At 44.6% G+C, this 19,400-nt stretch overlaps 1 protein-coding gene across 6 annotated transcripts in view; it reads left to right on the top strand.

Moving 5' to 3' along the window:
- Positions 1-19,400, top strand: part of ARHGEF6 (Rac/Cdc42 guanine nucleotide exchange factor 6) — a 112,704-nt gene that overhangs the window by 53,911 nt on the left and 39,393 nt on the right. For all 6 annotated transcript variants that reach the window (XM_051969324.1, XM_051969322.1, XM_051969325.1 and 3 more), the window contains 2 exons: positions 5,604-5,698; positions 16,945-17,040. In XM_051969324.1, the coding sequence (XP_051825284.1) occupies positions 5,604-5,698; positions 16,945-17,040 (191 nt within the window). The remainder of the gene's footprint in view (positions 1-5,603; positions 5,699-16,944; positions 17,041-19,400) is intronic.

Consider the following 19,400-nt stretch of genomic DNA (forward strand, 5'->3'; position numbering starts at 1 on the left):
ACATGCCAGAAGTCACTGTTGTCAACAAACATTTATTGCTCTCCTAGTGTGTGCTGGGCGCCGGGGCCATCAGAAGACAGAAGCTCTGGGAAGCTGTTTGGGGACAAGGGCCAGCCGTTGGGTGGGATGGGGATATTAAAAGAGAATTCTAGAGCAGATGCCAGATGACCGGTATGTCCAGGGGGTGCTCTGGTGATTAGTTCTGTGATCACGGGCAAGCTCCTCAGCTTCCTCGTGTCAAATGATAGGGGGCCAGACAAAATAGTCTTTAAAGGCCTTCCAGCTCAGTATTTTATAAGCCTCTGATCATCCATGGTAGAAGCTAGGGTGAGCTGAACCTTGAAGGATGAAAGGAAAGAAGGAAGAGAAGGAGGGAAGAAAGTAGAAAGGGAAGGAGGGAGAAAGGAAGGAAACAGACATCTTTCGGGTACTTACTATGCGTCCAGCACTGTGCTAAGCACTTTCCAAATATCTCATTTGATCCTTATAATGACCATGGAAAGTAGGTGCGATTATTACGCTCGTTTTATTTCTGCCAGTTGAGAAAGCCGAAGCAGATAGAAGTTAGGTGACTTGACCAGGATCATATGGCTAGGACATATCTGAGGCTGGTAAACTCAAGTCTTTGTGACTCTAGTGCTCCGTCCACTGCAGTGTTCCCTAGTCGTCCCGACCTGGGGTATGCAGGACTTAAATGGACTCAGAAGGAAGGAAATCTTTCTGGCGGGGGGAACGAAGTGAACAAAAGTAGGGAGGTAGGAATATCCAGGCCCGAATTGCAATTGATTCTCGACCAGGCCAGAATGCCCCCGGATCTCTTTCTTGAAGTCAGCTTACATGGTTCCATGTCACTGGTAGATCTTCCAATAATGGTGATTGGAAACGGGGACTGACTAGTGGCTTCTTGGTTTCCTGTTACTTGGCACCATTGTGGCCTGTGCATAGTAGGCCGGGTTTTCCTTCTAGCTAGACCCAGCGTGTCTTGGAGTATCAAGGGTCTTGTCTAGTGGCTACTTGGTCTGGAGGGTCCATTCCAGTGTGTTGTCCCCAATATTAATTTCCAGTTACAGTTAGTCTTTCCCTTATTTCACTGATTGGCCCAGTGATTCTTGTCTCAGTATTATTTTACCAGTGAACATCATTTAGCTTTTTTATACGGGAATATTTATCAAGAAGATCTAGTAAAAACAGAAATATGAAGAGTTCTTCCTCTCCTCCCTCCCCCAAATCCAGGGTATGCTCTCCCTGTTCCACCTGGGGCCTTGGGAAGAGTGGGCTCAAACTTGAAAGTATTTGCTCCTAAACATTCTCTCCCTCACCCCCCAAGGTCATTTCCAAGGCGGCTGGCCAACGGATGAAGTTATTCTATAAAATGGCATGTCAGCGGCTGGATCTGACTAATTGCCGGGGTGGGTCGTGTACTCTTTGGGACTATGCTGGAGGTAGACTTTAGGGTCACATAGAAATGACTATTTCTACTTTGAAGAAACCTTAACGAGTGATGTGTTTTCCCAATAATAAGAGGTAGTAATGTGCGATTCCATATGTGATCGCGTTTGATTTTTCTAATATCCCCGTGAGGGGCAGAGTGTGAATCATATCCTGATTTTACAGCTAAGGAAAATGTGGCTTGGAATGGTTCGGTGGCCGACCCAAGGCGATGACTCGGATATGGCTGTTCCGACCCGACACCTTTCCATAGATCCTTTCTCCCTTTCTAGTTCCTTAGTGAATGATGGAACAGCTTGGTCCAGTAGAAAGTGCAGTGGCACAGGAGTCAATGGATTTGGATTCAAATCCTGTCTCCGACGCGTTTGTGACCACAGTTGAATCTCTTAGCCTCTTCTCTAAAATGAAGGGTTGGAACCACATGGTCTCTTTGGTCCCTTCCAGTTCTAGAGCTAGGATCCTATGATTTAGAGCTGAAAGGAACCTGAGAGATCAGCTAATCCAACATAGAGGAGACTGAGGGCCCAGAAGGAGAAAGGGACATCAGGGTTACACAAGTAGAGAGCAGCAGATGTAAGGTTCAAATTCAGGGCCCCTAATTCCAAATTCACTGTCCTTTCTTCAACTATATGTAGAAAGTTACAGTGAGAAGAAGGTTAGGTCACGGGTGAGAAGATCTGGCATTTCGCTTTGGATCTGCCACTGACTAGTGCAGTCTTGTTCTTGTTACTTCTCTTTGTTGCGTCCTGCTTCCTAGAGCCCCCAAGTTGGGATGACAAAACATGACATGCTTTCTAGAGCCCCCATGCTGGGGTGATTAAAATATATCGTTTTAGTGGAAGAGTTTTGAGGTGGGAAGCCTGAGGATGGTGGAAATATGGAGTCAGTTTATCCCCCATTCTTTCACTCATATATACCCTCATACCCTTAAGTGATAAAAACACCGGGCATGTGCCAAGTATATCCTGCACACGTCAGACCACACGAACAACTTGCTATTGTATGTAGCTTGCCACCTGGTATCACTCTGCTTCGATCACAACACAGGTTGCCACGGCCCCTGACGTCTCGGGAAGGCCGAGAGCCCTCGGGGGAGCCGGGGAGCCGAACCAGACAGGGTCAGCAGCTTCTCTCTGGGCTGAAGGGTCTTATACCTCACCCAGAGTTCCCCCACTGTCTGTGGCCCTCTGCATTCTTGACCTCAGTTTCTCCATTTGTTGAATAGGGTAATAACAACACATATCTTGCTGACTTACAAGAGTGCTTGTTGGAATCACATATGAAGTCTACATGGATAATGTTTAATAGGTTAAAAAGCTCTTTCACGGATATTAAAGATCAAACTTGGCCCTTTGTTCACCAGGGCTAAACAAGCCCCTGCTTGAATTCTAATTTGGTAAGGAATACTCTGCAGTTAATGCTGTGTTCTTAGTAGAGCACAAGCTGCTAAATACATTGATCATGAGATGATTGTTATATATGTATCCATCTGGCCAGCAGCCCATCATCACATGGTCGTGGATCACACTGGCCATTTGTGCTTGTCTTTAGCCATCCGGAGCACGAATACCTTCCTCCACCTCCGGGGCACATGGACATCTCTTTAGATTTACTCATTGTGACTTTTCATTCAGGAAACTCAAATGGGAAAACAAACTTGCTTTCAAGATAGAGGCAGGCGGGATACGGAGTGCCGGTTCTGTCTTTTTGGTTGCGGGACCTACGTGGGGAGTTTTTGTTTTAGTGAGTTATGTCTGTCAATATTGACTTTATTAGAAATTTGAACTTCTAATTATTGCTCTGAAAGTAGTTTTGACTTTGCCCCTGATAAGGTCTTGGGGACTCCCAGGGATCTGTGGCCCACACTTTGGGAACCACCGGTAGAGAGGAAAGAACACTATGATCAGGAATCCAGGGTTTGTATCTTGGCACTGTCTCTAAGTGGACCAAGTCACTTCCCCTCTTTAGCCTTCTGTTTTTCCATCCATGAAGTGAGGGGTTAGGACTTGATGTTGCCCCTGCATCCTTAGACTTCCATTTCCCAAGAGAGTTTAGAAACATTTCTTTTTTTATTTTGATAGTATTTTGTTTTTCCGTTACATGTAAAGATAGTTTTCAACATTCTTTTTTTTTCTTTTGCTGAGGCAATTGGGGTTAAGTGACTTGCTGAGGGTCACACAGCTAGAAGTGACTTCAGGGATGTCAACATTCATTTTTGTAAGATTTTGATTTCCAATTTTTTCCTGTCCCCCTCTCCGAGACAGCAAACTATCTGATATAGGATATATATAGACAATCGTTTTTTCTTTTTCTTTTTGATACACGTATTTTAGTAGTTTTATTGGTTATTTCTCTATTCCTTTCAGAACCAAATGATTCATCTATGAAAAAAGTGATCTTTTGCCAGTTATTTTTCCTTATTTTATTTTCCTTATATTTAAAGTACTTTTTCTGTCCGTTTCAACACCAAACTGTGAAAGGATAATACATTATTTTTTAAATAGTATTTTATTTTTCCAAATCCATGCAAAGAGAGTTTTCAACATTCGCCTCTGCAAAATCCTGTGTTCCAAATTTTTCTCCCTCCTCCCCTCAAGACAGCAATCAAACACATACAGGTTAAACATATGCGGTTCTTCTGAATGTATTTCCATGTTTGTCATGTTGCTTTAAAAGAAAAAGTACAATCATTTTTAACATTTTTAATTCTTAGTCATGTTGGGAAAGAAAAATTAGAATAAGAGAACGAGAAACGAGAAATGAGAATAAGAAACGAGAAAGCAAAAACAAAACAAAAAGGTGAAAATGCTTCGATCCACATTCAGTCTCCAAAGGTCTCTCTCTGGATGTGGATGATGTTTTTCATCCTAAGTCTGTCATTGTCTTGGATCCCTGTGTTGCTGACAAGAGCTAAGTTATTCACAGTTGATCATCCCATAGTCTTATTGTTACCGTGTACAGTGTTCTCCTGGTTCTGCTCACTTCACTCTGCCCGAGTTCCTGTAAATCTTTGAGTTTGGAACGTTTTTTACCAGCATGCTGATGGTTATCTCCCACAGAATCTGCTTTATGTCCTGGCCCGCCCAGCATGTATGCCGTAGTTATTTGGGGGAAAAGAATGCTTTGGTATCCTTTAAGTGGGAGCATCAGGGATGAGAGAACAGGGCCTAGAGGCCTAGTCTACCTGGCATAGTATAGAAGTGTGTCTCACTCTGAACCTAGCAGGCCTGCCACATGCCCTTCTGCCACATATCCTTGCTTTCTGTCTCTCTACTGAGGGAGGCCTTGCGGTAGGTAGACTCATCCCCATTGAGGCCCCCATTCCCTCATGTCCTTTCATCCTCAAAGGCTCTAGGAGTCCCCAGCAGGTCTCCTACTGGGTCGATGGCCAAAACAATGGAAAGTCAAAGAGACCGTTGGTTTTGGAGTTGGGAGGGAGCTCAGAGACCAAGAAATCTAACCCCTTCTCTTTACCCACCACGGAACTGAGGCACAGAGAGGAGTCGTATAGGTCATAAATGGCAGAACCGAGGTTCAAACCCAGACTATTTAACTCCCAACTCCAGTGCCATGTCACCTTGTGCCTTCCTTTCATGGGTGCAACATCTCGATCACGTGCTTATTTGGGGCAATCCCACCAGGAAATCCAGAATTTCAGAACTATAAGGATCTTTAAGAGTAATGTAGACCGACTCTCATTTTACAGATGAGGAAACTGAGGTTCAAGGAGGATGAGTGACGTACCTCAGACCATATAGTGAGTTAGCGGTAGAGTTGACAGACAGCAGACATTTGCGGAGTACTTGACATACGTTATCTCGTTTGATCTTCTACCCATTTTATAGATGAGGAAACAGACTGAGAAAAGGAAATGGTCATGACGAAAGTTCGTGGAAGTGTCCAAGGCAGGATTTGAATCCCAAGGCTTCCTGACTCTGGGTCCACTACCCTCTCGGATCCATCACACTATGCCCGCATTAGAGAAGCCTTCACACCCAGGCCGGATGAGCGCTCGGCTAGGAATGTGGCAGAGGGGATTCTAGCTTGGGTCTTAGTTGGCCTAAGTGGTCATTGATGATCTTTCCAACTCTGGGATTTGGGGATTCATCATTCTGGCTCATGGCTGTACTCATCCAAATTTTGTCTCTCTCTAGGTTTTGCAAAACATCCTGGAAACCGAACAGGACTACGCTAAGGAACTACAGTCGCTTCTTGCAACTTACTTACGTCCACTCCAGGCCAATGACAAGTAAGCTTTCCATTGTCAGGTCCACACTCAATAAAACCCAATAATGCCAGTCAGTGTAGCCATCACGCTGGTGTCTTGGAGCTGGGTGAATGCCCTTTAAAAGAATTCCCATCATGCACGAGTTGCCAAGAACATGGCCAGGGCGGCAGAAATCCTACAAGATGTCGCTCCCCAAGAATTTGGCTGTGGAAGAGAAGATCTGATTTCCCTTTCTGCCGGGTGCCATGTTCATCCTGGATCTTTTTTCCATGGTGTGTCTGGCTTTACCCTCCAGAAATGAAATGGGCTCCCTGGTTATTTTACCCTGTGGTTCTCGCCAATAATCCCTGCAAGCATGTGAACTGGGCAGGACACAGATTGACTCTGACCTTTGCTCTCCAGGAAGGCCTCTCTGCTGGGATCTGATAGTGGGAAACCCCAGCAGAGGGCTGCCCGGAGGAACTGTGGGCGGCTGACCTCAGACAGCTCCCATTCACTGGCAGAATTTTCTCCTTCACCTTTGCACCGGTAAAAAGCACTTACTTAGAAAGATGTCTGGCAGGAAACTAACCTCTTCCATCTCTTCCTAATGGCTCTCCCTGCTTCCGGTTTTTTGGAGATATCCTGGAGTCCCCCACTCTTTCCCCCATCCAACAGTCTGAGAAGTTTCCCAGTCCTTTCGTTGCTGCCCTGTAGCTTCTCTCTCATCTTTTCCCTTCCTCCCCACTCATAGAACTGCTATTCTAGATCAGGCCCTTATTAATTCTCATCTGGACTACGGTAATGCCGTCCTAACTGGTTGGAGAGCCTACTTCCAGGCTCTCCTTTCTCCAGGTTCCAAAATAATCTTCCTAAGTCACAGTTCTGACCATGCTCAAGAAGCTTCACTGGCTCCCCATTTACTCCTTGTTGCTGTGGTTCACCCTTTGTTTTTGAAGAGGACCAATGACATCATGTTGGGTGCCGTCTTGACTCGTGTGAACTGGATTTAAGTAAGGCGGAGTTGCCCAAAGTTGTCAGCCTCAGTCTCTCTTTCTGAGTCATTGAAATCCAGGAATAAGACAAAAGTCAGGATAACTGGCCATGGCCCAGTAGGCAGTGGATGGTCTTGGTGTCTTTCATGTCTGACCAAGCTCTAAGTGCTCCACTACAGCTCCTGCTTTAATTGCCTTCATGGCCTTTGGAGCAAATTGTTCTCATCTGCCCATTCACCGGAGAAGCCTTCACACGCTTGGGGTAGCGTGACTCAGCAATGGCTTTGAGGCCTGCCCCTTCTCTCGATTTGCTTTAGCCCATCCGTCAGAATGGTTTTACAGGGACTTCTTGGAGCGGAGCCTCGCTCCTTAGCCTGGCACTTAAGGCCCTCCACAATCTCCCTTCAATCTGTCTCTCCCATCTTCTATCTCACTGGACTGCTCACCAACCCCCATTCACTCCTGGACCTTCACGTATATGACCCCTCTGCCTGTGGTGGCCTTGAGTGCAAGGCTCTGTTTGTTGAGCTTTCTCTTCCCTGAAGAATTCCCTGCTCCTGCTCCTTCTCCCTCTGCCCCCCGTGAAAGTGATCTCTCCCTTGTCACGTTTCACCAAGTGCTTTGCCCGGATCTCTTCTTAGCCCTTCTCATATTCTTCCTCCTCTCCTCCTTCTTTGTACATAGGTCTCCTTCTCCCTAGCAGAATGTCAGCTTCTGAAGGAGGAGGTCTCTAGCATTCCCCCTGTTTCACGGGGCCCTACACACTACTTCATTTCCCATGTGCTTGTTGCCTTACGAGGTGACCGTTGGAAGGCCCATTCGAGCCCTCTTCGGCGTGTAGATGTCCGGCATTTGTAAACAGAAGCTCTTTGTACAGACATGTGTTAATATTTACCTTGGCCAGGCTTTATCAGAGATTAAAATATTGGCAGTCTGGTGAAAAGCTGAGCAATGATTTGCTGAGCAAAAATTACAGTCTGTGTAATTGAGGACAGAAACCTTTCCCCCCGCTGCCGTTCCTCTCTCCGCTGAGCTTTTCGTGCCAACATGGCTTGGTCAAAAGCAACTCGATGCGTGCTTTGCTCTCCCTTCTTACGTTGACCACTTCTTTCCCTGATGCTGTGGAGAGAGTGAGACTTAGGGCCCGACGGAGTGTATGGAGATGTATGTGAAAACACAGTACAGCCTCTGCTGCTTACCTGGATGATCTGGGGCAAATCCCCTCCTTTCTCTTGCTCTCAGTTTCTCCATCTGTAAAAGAGAACAGCCAGGTGTAGAGAACCTAAAGATCTAAGATTAAAAGTCTCCTTGTTTGCTTAAGCCTTGCCCCTTCCTGAAAGTCTCAACTCCAAGCCATCTGTCTCCAGACGATAATGAAGCGAGATAATATCTGTGAAGTGCAGACCTTAAGATGCTCTATAAATTATTTTCAGCCCTTATCCAGCCCCATTTCCTGAATGTTTCCTCATTTTTTCTTTGGTGGATTTTTCTCCCAGCGATAAAGAGATTTTTATTCAAGAAAGCTCTAGCCTCCAGGTACTAGATTTAGCACTGGAAGGGACCTCAGTAGTCCAACCCCCTTATTTTACAAATGAGGAAACTGAGGTTCAGAGAGGTTAAGGTCTAAGATCACCCCAGTAATAAGTAGCAGAACTGGGATTCAAAGCCACATGCAAGGCTCTTCCCATTGTACCTCCCTACCCTTCCTTTATTGCACCCTGTGACTTTGTGGATGTAGGGAATTCCTGGTGGGGAAACTCCCTCCATTATTGGAGTACAGTAACTCTTCTGGAGTCTTAAGAATTGACCAGGCCATAGAGCTCTTCTGTGTCACAGGCAGGTTGAGCTGAAGCCTTCTAGATTCTCAAACCGAACCGCTGTCCTGCTCCACTGCTGTCTCTCTCTGAAATGGGGTTAGCAGTGATAAACGAAAAGACACGGTAGAGATTTATGGGAGCGTGGTAAGCTCAGTGGATCAATGATGGTGGACGTAGGAGAATCCCAGTGAGTCCTTGTAGTAGGCAGGGAAGCAGTTTTCTGATTTGCTTCTCACAACTATGCTGCAAGGTAGATGCAAGATAAGAATCAAAAAATACTGGTTAATGTTATATAGCACCCCCTATGTGCCAGGCACCGTGCTGAGCGCCTTATGAATATTACCTCATTTGATCCTCACAACCACCCCAGGAGATGGGTGCTGCTATTATCCCTTTTTTACAAGGGAGGAAATTGAAGCTAAGTGATTTGTCCAGGCTCGCACAGCTAGTGAGTGTCTAAAGCTGAATTTGAACTCAGTTACTCCTGACTCCAGGCCTGGCGCTCTATCTACCGCAGCATCGTCTAGCCACGTTATGGTCGGAGACCGAAATAGAGACACATCTGGACTCTGGTGGAGTCTTGAAAGAATAGAGCAGGTGTGAGGAGGAAATGATTGAGGATAAGAGGGAAAGAGCAGACAAGGCAGGGAAGGTGGAGGAGACCCATGTGTAGTCTGGCCTGTGCCTGGGGAGAATTCCAAGTAAATCATCCATGGAGTTGTTTCTTCTGTGTCCAAGTCCAGTTTCTGTAGCACTAAATTGAAGTGTATAAATCAGGCTGCTGATGGGGTGATGCACTGAGAAAGGTCAGGGAACATGACTGAGCTTCCATGGCCGTGGGCAAGGCAGTAGGATTTTGGAAGATTGCCTTTTTTATACCTGGAGCAAAATGAGATTAGAGCGGAGCGAGGCCTTTGATAGCTCTGAGGCCTTTCGATAACATCCGAGTCTTCCCTTGCTTTCTTGGCAAGTTCTTTTGTCTATAAGAATTCTGTCTACACAACATACCAAAATGTGTGGGATGCAGCCAAAGTGGCAATAAGGGGAAATTTTATATCTCTAGAGGCTTACTCACATAAAATAGAGAAAGAGAAGATCAAGAAACTGGGCTTGCAACTAAAAAAGCTAGAAAAAAAAACAAATTAAAAAACCCCAATCTAAAATTCTCAAAATAAAAGGATAGATCAATAAAATTGAAACTAAAAAAAAATTCTTGAATTAATAAATAAAACTAAGAGTTGGTTTTATGAAAAAACCAACAAAATAGATAAACCTTTAGTTCATTTGATTAGAAAAAAGAAAGGGGAAAATCAAATTGTTAGTCTCAAAAATGAAAAGGGAGAATTTCCACCAATGAAGAGGAAATTAGAGCAATTAATTATCAGGAGTTATTTTGCCCAACTTTATGCCAATAAATTTGCTAACTTAAGTGAAATGGAGGAATACTTATAAAAATATAGATTACCCAGATTAACGGAGAGGAAATAAATTAACTTAAATAGTCCCATTCTAGAAAAAGAAATAGAACAAGCTATTAATCAACTCCCTAAGAATTCTTTCTACATACACAGATTTTTCTCTGATGGGGGGATGATTGAAAATCCCAGACCTCAGAGACCTTCTGGTCTGCCCTCTGTCAGAAGTCTGAGTCTTCTCTATAGTATCCTGAATAAGGGTCATTCAGGTTGTGCCTCAGGACCTCCAAGGAAGGAACCCCACTACCTCTCAAGGCAGTACAGGCCATGCTGAGACAGCTCCACTAGACAGAGGGGGCTTTTCCTTACATTAGGCCTTAATCTGCCCATCCTCGCTTTTCCCACCCTGACCGCTCCTAGGTCTGCCCTCTGGACAGATGCAATCCCTTTACTGCCCAACAGCCCTTCCAGCTATTGACGGCAGTCACCAGACCCCCACTAGGCCCTTTATCACTCTCTGTAGTCTTGCCACTTGGGCAGTGCCTTTTCTAAACTGATGGTCAAAATCGAAGACAGTGTCACTGATATTGTCTGAGCGGGGTAGAGGATGGTGAGTCCGTTGCCTCTTTTCTTCTCCACAGCTCATTCCGGCTTCCATAGCCACTGCATCCAGAACCAACTCCAGTCCTCCTGATCTATATCTGGATCCCTGCACCCAGTTGACTCTGGAGGGGAAAGTGAGGCAGGTGACCTTGCCCAGCCTCCCTCACTTTAATCCAGTTTACTTGCATGTCACGACATCCCCTCCCTGATGCCATGGTCCTCTTTGAGAACAAGGGACAAACCACAACAGGATACTTCTTACTCAGTTGAACTTGCAGACCATTAAGCCCTCCAGGTCTTTTTCACTCTAATCATTGTCTAGTCCTGCTTGCCCTGTGCGATACTCAGGTTGTTTAAACTAAGTGCCCGACTTACTCTTTATCTCTGTTAGATTTCAGTTTATTTGATTTGGCCCATTGCTCTAGCCTGTTATGGTCTTTTGTAGAACCCATCTGTCATTCTACTGTGTTAGCTGTCCTTCTGTTCCAGCAGTGTGTTTTGGAACTAGAGCCCATCGTTAAATTTTCAGTGTCAACATTTACAACTTGGAATTCAACAAGCACTACAAATTAAGGGTCGGTGTGTTCTTGATTTCTAGACTTAAGAAAATGATATAGAAACTATAGGTAATTCACAGTTCCAATTGTTCTGTGATAAAGAGAGCCATCCACACCCAGAGAGAGGACTGTGGGACCTCGGTGTGGTTCACAACATAGCATGTTCACTCTTTCTGTTGTTGTTTGCTTGCATTTTACTTGGCTTCTCTTTTTTTCTTGTGCGGCATGATAATTGTATTCATATGTATACATATATTGGATTTAACGTATCTTTCTGCCATGTTTAACATATATTGGACTACTTGCCATCTAGGGAAAAATGTGGGGAAAAGGGGGAAATTGGAACACAAGGTTTTGCAAGGTCTAATGTTGAATTGTCCACGCATATGTTTTGAAAAATAAAAAGCTTTAATTAAAAAAAAAAGAAAATATAGGTAGTTTAGATAAATCTTAAAATTGCGTCATGAGCATATGGTTTTCTTCTGTCTCCAGAACCAGTTGTTAAACGTTTACCAACATACCCTACTCTCAGCTTTGCGCCAACCATATTCTTGATAAGTATGCCATATACATCTTGTTTATGTCATCACGGAAAATGTCTGATAGAATATGGCCATCTGTGGAATGCCCCATTGGACACCTCCTTCTGAGTTGACCTTGGCCCATCGATGACTAGTTTTTGGATGTGGTCAGTCAAGCAGTTCTTACACACCTCCCTGAACCGATGAGATGAGAATCAACCCCTCGATCTCCGTCATATCTGCATCGGTGCCACCTTCCTCAAAATCAGTGATCTCAGGCATTCCCTTTATGAGTCTGCCCAGAAAGGACCTTAGGCTAGCTTGGCGTGACTTCTTTTGGACGAAGCCGTAGACTTCACCTTCAGCACCACCTGGTGCTTTCCTTCCTGAATGTTCATTAACTAGTCCTTTAAAAATCTGTTTGCTGGGAATTGAAGTCCAGTCCATCGGACTATAGTTTAAGGCTGTCACCCGCCTCCCTTTTTTGGGGATTGGTGACGATACTGTCCATTTCCCTTCTCGAGGAACCGCTACTCTTTTCTGTGATCTTTCTCAGTATGCCTCCGGGAGCTTAGTAATCACCTGTGACGATTTATTCATGCTGGCCTGGTGCCTCGGTTCTTCGAGAGCTGCAAGTCTGTTCTCTTATTCTCTTCTCCTTTATCTTTGACTTGGATTTCCTGTTAATTATTTTTGGGCCGTCCTTCCCCGGCCGAAGGTCATTTTCCTTGGCAGAGAAAACAGAAGTTACTTGAGAGTCGAGTAGTTCTTCCTTCTCTCTACCCATGGCCCGTTGGCATTGTCCTTTCTTTTGCCCTTGGTCTTCAAATGTGTCGGATACTGGCTTGAGACCAGATTTAAGTTCCTTCCTAAAACTTTCCCACTCATTACGGTTTGAGATCATCGATGGATAGAACTCTTGCAAGGGTGCCGGGGATGAATTTCACTGACTTCCCTAGAGATGAGCTAAGGACTTCCCTGCCTGCTGCCCTTGATCTTTGCCTCTGACTTGCACTCCAGTTTCACTCTTGTTCTTGGTGGCTGCCCATTCCTGTGCAGTATTAATTGGTGATTAAGATGAAAGTGTTAGCTGATTAGCTGACTAAAGTATAACTCCCCTTCCCCTCCCCACCAGTTATGTCCCTTTGTGAATAAGGCTAATCCTCACTTCTTCCTTCTTCACTCTTAATAATATTCTCATCCCTATAGTAATTTCAAGTTTGCAAAGGACCTTATTTGTATTATCTCATTTGAGCCTACCGATGACTCTCTGAGGGAGGGACAACCAGCCTTATTCTCTGCATTTTACAGATGGGGCAACGACTGTAGAGAAGTCAAGTGACTTGCTTGTGGTCACTTTGTAAGTGTAGCCCAGAGATCTGGAAGCCCGAGGACCTGAGTTCCAGCTCTGTTAATACTACCTGGTGAACTTGGGCAGATCAGTTAATGTCTTTGGGCCTCAGTTTCTCTCTCTGTCTCTCTGTGGAGAGTGAAGCAGTTCCACTAGCTGATCTCTCTGGTCCTTTCTAGCTCTAACATTTCATGATCCTATGACTTGAAGGAATGAAACTGTCATGGCGAAGGGACAGGTGGTGGGGTTGATATTTCAGCCCTCGGATCATGCCATATAGGCCGTCACCCACTTGGAAGGCCAGACTGGGCTGTCCATCTGAGCCGTGTGATTCCCCAAATTGTGAAGCGATGAGTGAAGTCGGGACTATTCTCATCTTTGGTATGGCTGGAAAGAACAACCCAAAAGGGTTTCTCAAATGTATATTCTTAGCAACTCAACCTTTGTGCTCATGTTCCGAGGCCTTATTCTGCAGAGACGGTGCCAGTCGGGGCCTGTGCCCTTCAAAGGCAGTGACTGCTGCCTGCCTACTCAGCAGCCAGCAGGCCATTATTGTCTCCTTGACATTGCCCCTGCCCACCCACCCCCCACCCTCACCCCCAGGCTAGACTAGTGGACTGAACTGCGGTTGAAGGGGCTCCCTGACTTGTCTTCCCGTGGCTGAGTCTTTTCCGTCTGGGCGTCCGCACTATAGCTTTCTGGGGCTTTCGAGGTCACTGGTCCGGAATGGGGTTGTCTGTGGCACCAGACGAGACTTTCCTGCCCCGATCGTGTGAGGACGCGCCCTGTGGGGACTAGAGGGCAGTTAGCTGACTGGGTCGCTCTACTCTGGGTGCAACTAATAACAAGTGATCATGGCTTTGGAGGTGGATGGGACCTTAGAGGTCATCAAGTTCGATCCACTTGTTTTACAGAAAAGAAAACTGAGACCTAAGAGAGAAGAAATGATTTGCTTGGAGGCAGCTAGGTGGTACAGTGGCTAGAGCATTGGGTCTGGAGTCAGAAAAACCCAAATTCAAATCCAACCTCAGAGACTTAGTAGCTGTGGGACTTTAGGCGAGTCACTTCACTGCTGCCTGCCTCACTTTCCTTATCTATAAAATGGGGATAACAACAGCACCTATCTCCCAAGTTGTCGTAAGGACCACGTGAGATCTGTATACAACACTATGCCTGGTACCTTAATAACTTACTAGCTTAATTAATTAATTAATAAACTTAATAGCTTAATAACTGCTTATTCCCTTCCCTTTTCCCCGAAGTCGTACAGAGCATCATAGACCTAGACTAGAAGGGACTTCAGCTGGGCTGTTGCTTAATTATGTGAATGGCCTAAAATGTGCATAATCCACAATATTTATCGCAGACGTCTTCCATTTTCTTGTATCAAAAGATTTTTATGTGTAAACAAAAGAAAATGGCAGCTTTCCAAAAGAAAGTTGAGGTCACTTTGGTTTTTCTTATTGTTTAGGTAATTGATCACAATGAGGCCATCTAGCCCAACCCCCTCATTTTACAGAGGGGGAAACTGAGGCCCAAAGAGGAGAAGACTTGCCCAAGGTCATAAAAGTACCAGGTGTCAGTACTGGGATTAGAACCCAGGTCTTTGACCTCAGATACTATATTCTTTCCACTGAACCATAACTTTTTTTTTTAATTAAATAGTATGTTGTTTCATATACAATAAAAACACACATCACTGAAGTGCAGACAGAAGGACTTAGGTAATTTTCTTTTTAGTTGTTGTTTTAAATATTTAAAATGACTTTGTTTTTTAAAGGGAAGTAGGCAAAATCAGGCTATGCTGCCTTGGGCAATTGCAAGGCCAGGTTTGCCCCGTTAAAATGAAACATTCCATTCTGTGCACTGGGTATAGGACTGGGAGTCAGGACACCTCGGTTCAGATCCAATCTCAGAAACCATCTCATGTGTTCATAGACAAATCGTTTCATCCCTTGGAGTCTCGGTTCCATCGTTTGTAAACTGAGAATCATAACTATCTCATAAAATTGGGTGAATCTATAAAGTTTTGGTTTTGATTTTTTTATCCAATGATTAGGCATTTATTTTTTTTCTCCCTCTCATCTCCTTCCTCCATTGCACTGGGAGCACAAACAAACAAACGAACAAACAAATAAAGAGATAAGCTTGTGACATAGAAGCAAGCCAAATTTCTTTTTCTTTTCATTTAATAGTATTTTTTTTCAATTACATGTAAAGATAGTTTTCAACATTCATTCTTGGAAGATTTTAAGCTCCAAATTTTTCTCCTTCTCTCCTCCCGCCCCAAGACAGTAGGCAGTCTGAAATAGGCTATAATGTGTAATCATGTTAAACATATCTCCTTATTAATCTTGTTGTGAAAGAAGACTCTGAACAAAAGGAGGGAACCACTAGAAACAAAAAATAAATTAAAAAAGTAAAAACTGTAGTACGCTTTGATTTGCATTCAGACTCCATAGTTCTTTCTCTGGTTGTGGTTAGTATTTTCCATCACGAGTCTTTGGGAATTATCTTGGATCAGAAGCAAACCAAATTTCTACATCGACATCTTCCAAGAATCCCACTGCTGACCATGTTGGCTGGGGCCCGAGATTGAGCTATTCCGAGATCCCTCCCCCAAAAGTCAAACAAACCCAATAGCAACAATCACTGCAACAAATCAGCCTCGTTTTCAAGTCAAGTGGGAAAAAAAGGACCATACTTTGACAGTGGAATTGAGTACTTTAATTGAAATTAAAGAATTGGTTTGTGACAGCACGTGATCAATTGCCTTAACTATAAGAAAAACCAAAGTCGCCTTGACTTCCTTTTGGAAAGCTGCCATTTTCTTTTGTTTACACCACATACAAATCTTCTGATACAAGAAAATGGACAAAGTTTACAATAAATATTATGGATTATGCACAGTTTAGGCCATTCAGATAATTAAGAAACAGCCCATCTAAAGGTCTGGCAGCTCTTTGCAAACTAATATTAATCTTCTCTCGATTATTCATTGGATTTAAGCTGAAAGGAGGAGGCACGAGCACTTGTTTTGTTTTGGGGCTTTTTGGTCGCATCTCATTTCTGGAATTCTTCCTTTCTTCTGTGGAGTGTCTTAAGAGGCAGCATGGTAGCGGACCAGGGACCGGATCTGGGGAGTTTGGAAAACCTGGGTTCAAGGCATTTCCCTTGCAGTTGTCTGTTAGTGTGAGTTGCCCAATGATCACCCCTCTATATCGGTTGAGGGAATTTTCCCATCAAGAGTTTTCTGTGCCAGTCGACACAGACCTTAACCCTGTCCCTCTGACCCCAAACGGATCTTGTCTTGGGAGAATATGTCTGCTTCTTTTAGGTGTTTTGGCCGCCCAGTAAATGCTTTGCTCTGCAGTCCCCTTGCCGAGGACTGGAAGGCCTTGTTTTAGAGCAGTCAGCCATTCGCTAAGCCTTTATTAGTTAGCTGCTATTGGGTACCAGATGCTACACCAAACAGTCTCTGCCCTCAAGGAGTTGATTTGCTATAGGGTTTTGATTTTCATGGAGGTAGTTTTTCACCTTTGTGAGGAGATGTTGAAGCAAGTTGATTCTCTGAGTAACTAGGATTTAGAAAAGTTTTTGATCCTGCACAGGGATCCAGGACATTCGTCTGTGGATGTTCTTCTAGGACGCAGATTGCCACTCATCCGTCTGCACCCATTGTTCCTACCCTCCCAAATCTTTGCCTTAAAGAGTTCATCTAATGTACTGGAAGCCTTTGTGATCTCTGAGCACTGGAGGATACCAGCAGAACCCTCAGAACAAAAAATATTGAACATATTGATTATGTAGCCCACTTATTTCTTCTTAGAAGCATTGACCTACTTAAGGGGGAAACTGAGGAAAATAGGTAAAGTAGTCTACTCTCTGAAAACCTCAAAGAGAGTGTAAACTAGAGCAGGGGTGACCCATCAGGAGTTCTTGGTTTCTGGTTCTTTCAACCAGTCAGCCGGGACCCTTGGGAAAATTAAAATGTGTCTCAACCCTAATTGGATGTCTTTTGCCTTCTAGGCTGAGCGCTGTAGAGTTTGCGTCTTTACTGGGCAACTTTGAGGAAGTGTGCACATTTCAGCAGACCCTGTGCCAGGCCTTGGAGGAGTGTGCAAAGTAAGTCTTCGAGGTTGGCTGTGGAACTCAGGGGTGGGGAGGCCTATAGGAGTGGGGCTGGGCATGGGAAAGTGTGTCCACTTTCGTTACCTACTTGACCACAACGGAGGGAAATGACGTCAAGAGAATTCAGGGGTGTTTTGTTGGCAGTGGTCACCAGGTCGTAAGAAGGACCTGTGGTCAGGTCCATTCTTGGAAAGTCATCTCAATTTACTGAATCTGGTGTACCTGAGAGAGATGCTGTGTTGCAGGAGACAATAGCAGGCAGGATCCTCAGGCCACAGACATTATGACGGTCCTTTCGTACCTTGGATGGTACGGAGTAGGCACCGAAGCAGTGCGGTGGCTAGAGCATTAGGCCTGAGTGAGGAAGTCCTGAGTTCAAATTCAGATCCTTACTAGCTGGGTGATCCTTAGCAAGTCATTTTGCTTCTGTCTGCTCATCTGTAAAATGGCGATAATAAGAGCACCTACTTTCCCATGGTTGCTGTGAGGATCAAATGAGGTAATAATTATAAAGCGTTTAGCACAGCGTCTGGCACAAAGTAAATGTTATAGAAATATTAGCCATTGTTAGCTATTATTATCAGATTATAAACTTTGGGCTTTTTTCCATCCATCACCCCTAGTATCATTTTGTGCTGGTTTGGGAGTCAGAGGACTTGGATTTGAGTTCTGACTGCTGCTTGCTACCAGGCTATCCCTTGGGCAAGTTCCTTTCCGTGCCCTGGGTCTCAGTTTCCTCATCTGTAAAATGAAGGAGCTGGCCTAGGTGGCTTCTGGGCTCACTTCCACCTTGAGATCTAGGATCCTGTGATTACTCTCTGGCACTTTCACTGAATTCCAAGGAAGCTTGGAGCAGAAAAACTATATCCTTTTAGTAATACCACATGGGAGTAAGGGATCCATTCCTATTTTCTTATGTGGTATATGTTGCTCAAGTGACATCATGGGATGAGTATGACTTTTGGAGTGGGGCTCGTGAAGGCTGGGGATAGGCTCTGAATGTCCTCAGGGAGCTGGGGCCGAGCATCAGCTCGAGCTCTGTTCTTTGGGATGGATCGCACAAGGCGACTGGAGGGCTATGGAAAGCAGCAGGTGGGCAGCCAGCCAGGATTCCAGAGGACGGAGAGGCGAAGGGAAGACTGAAGTCCGGCCGGCCGAACAGCCGTCTGACCGTCCTTTCTGCTCTCCTCCCCCTGTCCCATCCTCACTCCCCAACTCGGGTCACATGTTGCTTTTTGTCATTTCTCTTACTTTACCTCTTAAGGTTTTCCATCATATTTATTTTATTTTGTGCTTTAAAATAAGTTTTCTTGGTCCCTTTTGTTCTTTCATCACCTTAATTTTTAGTCACATACCGCTGCCATCCCATAGCTCAGTCCCCTCTGATAACAAAGAAAAATGATGAATTGAAAGAAATTGAAATAGTGTTTGCAGTATTTTGTCTTTAGTTCCTCATCTCTCTACTGCGAGATGGTTATTTGAACCCTATTTCCTCCATTTCAAAGTGTTGGCCTATGGGAGGCCCTCCCAGTGATTTTTTCCCCTACCTCCTTCCCCCTCCATCTCTCCTGCAGAGGAAGTAGGGAGGAGCAGGCTACAAGAAGCTCCTTTCATTTCTAGGCACATAAATATTTAAATGTTGCATCCATGCCTTTTGTTTTTCTTACCCCACATTCATTACCCTAGCTCCCCTCTGGCCCCCTCCATATTCTTGATCCTTCCCTTGAATCAAAGAAAAACTGTTCCGCAAAACTGACTATATAAGTAGCATTTATACCATTCCAAACCCACAGTCTCCTGTTCTCCTTTGAGAGGAGAAGTGTTAGTTCATCGTCTGTTTTGGGGGACCAAGAGTGGTGAGCACGATTAATCCAAATTTGGCTAAGTGTTGTTCTCTTTCCCTCATTGTGGGTGCCGTGGATGTCGTTCTCTTGGTTCTGTTTACTTTTCTCTGTATCAGTTCAGATAAGGCTTCCCACGTTTCTCTCTGTTCCTTATATTTGGCATGTCTCACCCACAATAATATTCCCTTGTGTTCACACGCCGTGATAGAGGCTGGTGGGCACCCTCGTTTGTTTCTAGCAGTTTGGTCTTAGACGCTTTTCATTAACAGAAAACATTCTCACATTTTACTCTGGGCCTCCCTTTAAGAACTGCGGTCTCTCAACGCCAGGTAGATATCTGACACCTTATTGAAGTCAAGTCAACAACAGAGTTTCTAGCTTATTTTTTTTAACTTTGTTAAGCAAAATTTTCAGAACTCCTAGATACTGTCCATTTTTAATGGGCAGCTAGGTGACACACAGGATAGAGTACGGGTCAGGAAGATCTGAGTTCAGATCCAGTCTCAGTGT

Source organism: Antechinus flavipes, chromosome X (genome assembly GCF_016432865.1).
Source record: "Antechinus flavipes isolate AdamAnt ecotype Samford, QLD, Australia chromosome X, AdamAnt_v2, whole genome shotgun sequence".
In the NCBI taxonomy this organism is placed as follows: Eukaryota; Metazoa; Chordata; class Mammalia; order Dasyuromorphia; family Dasyuridae; genus Antechinus; species Antechinus flavipes.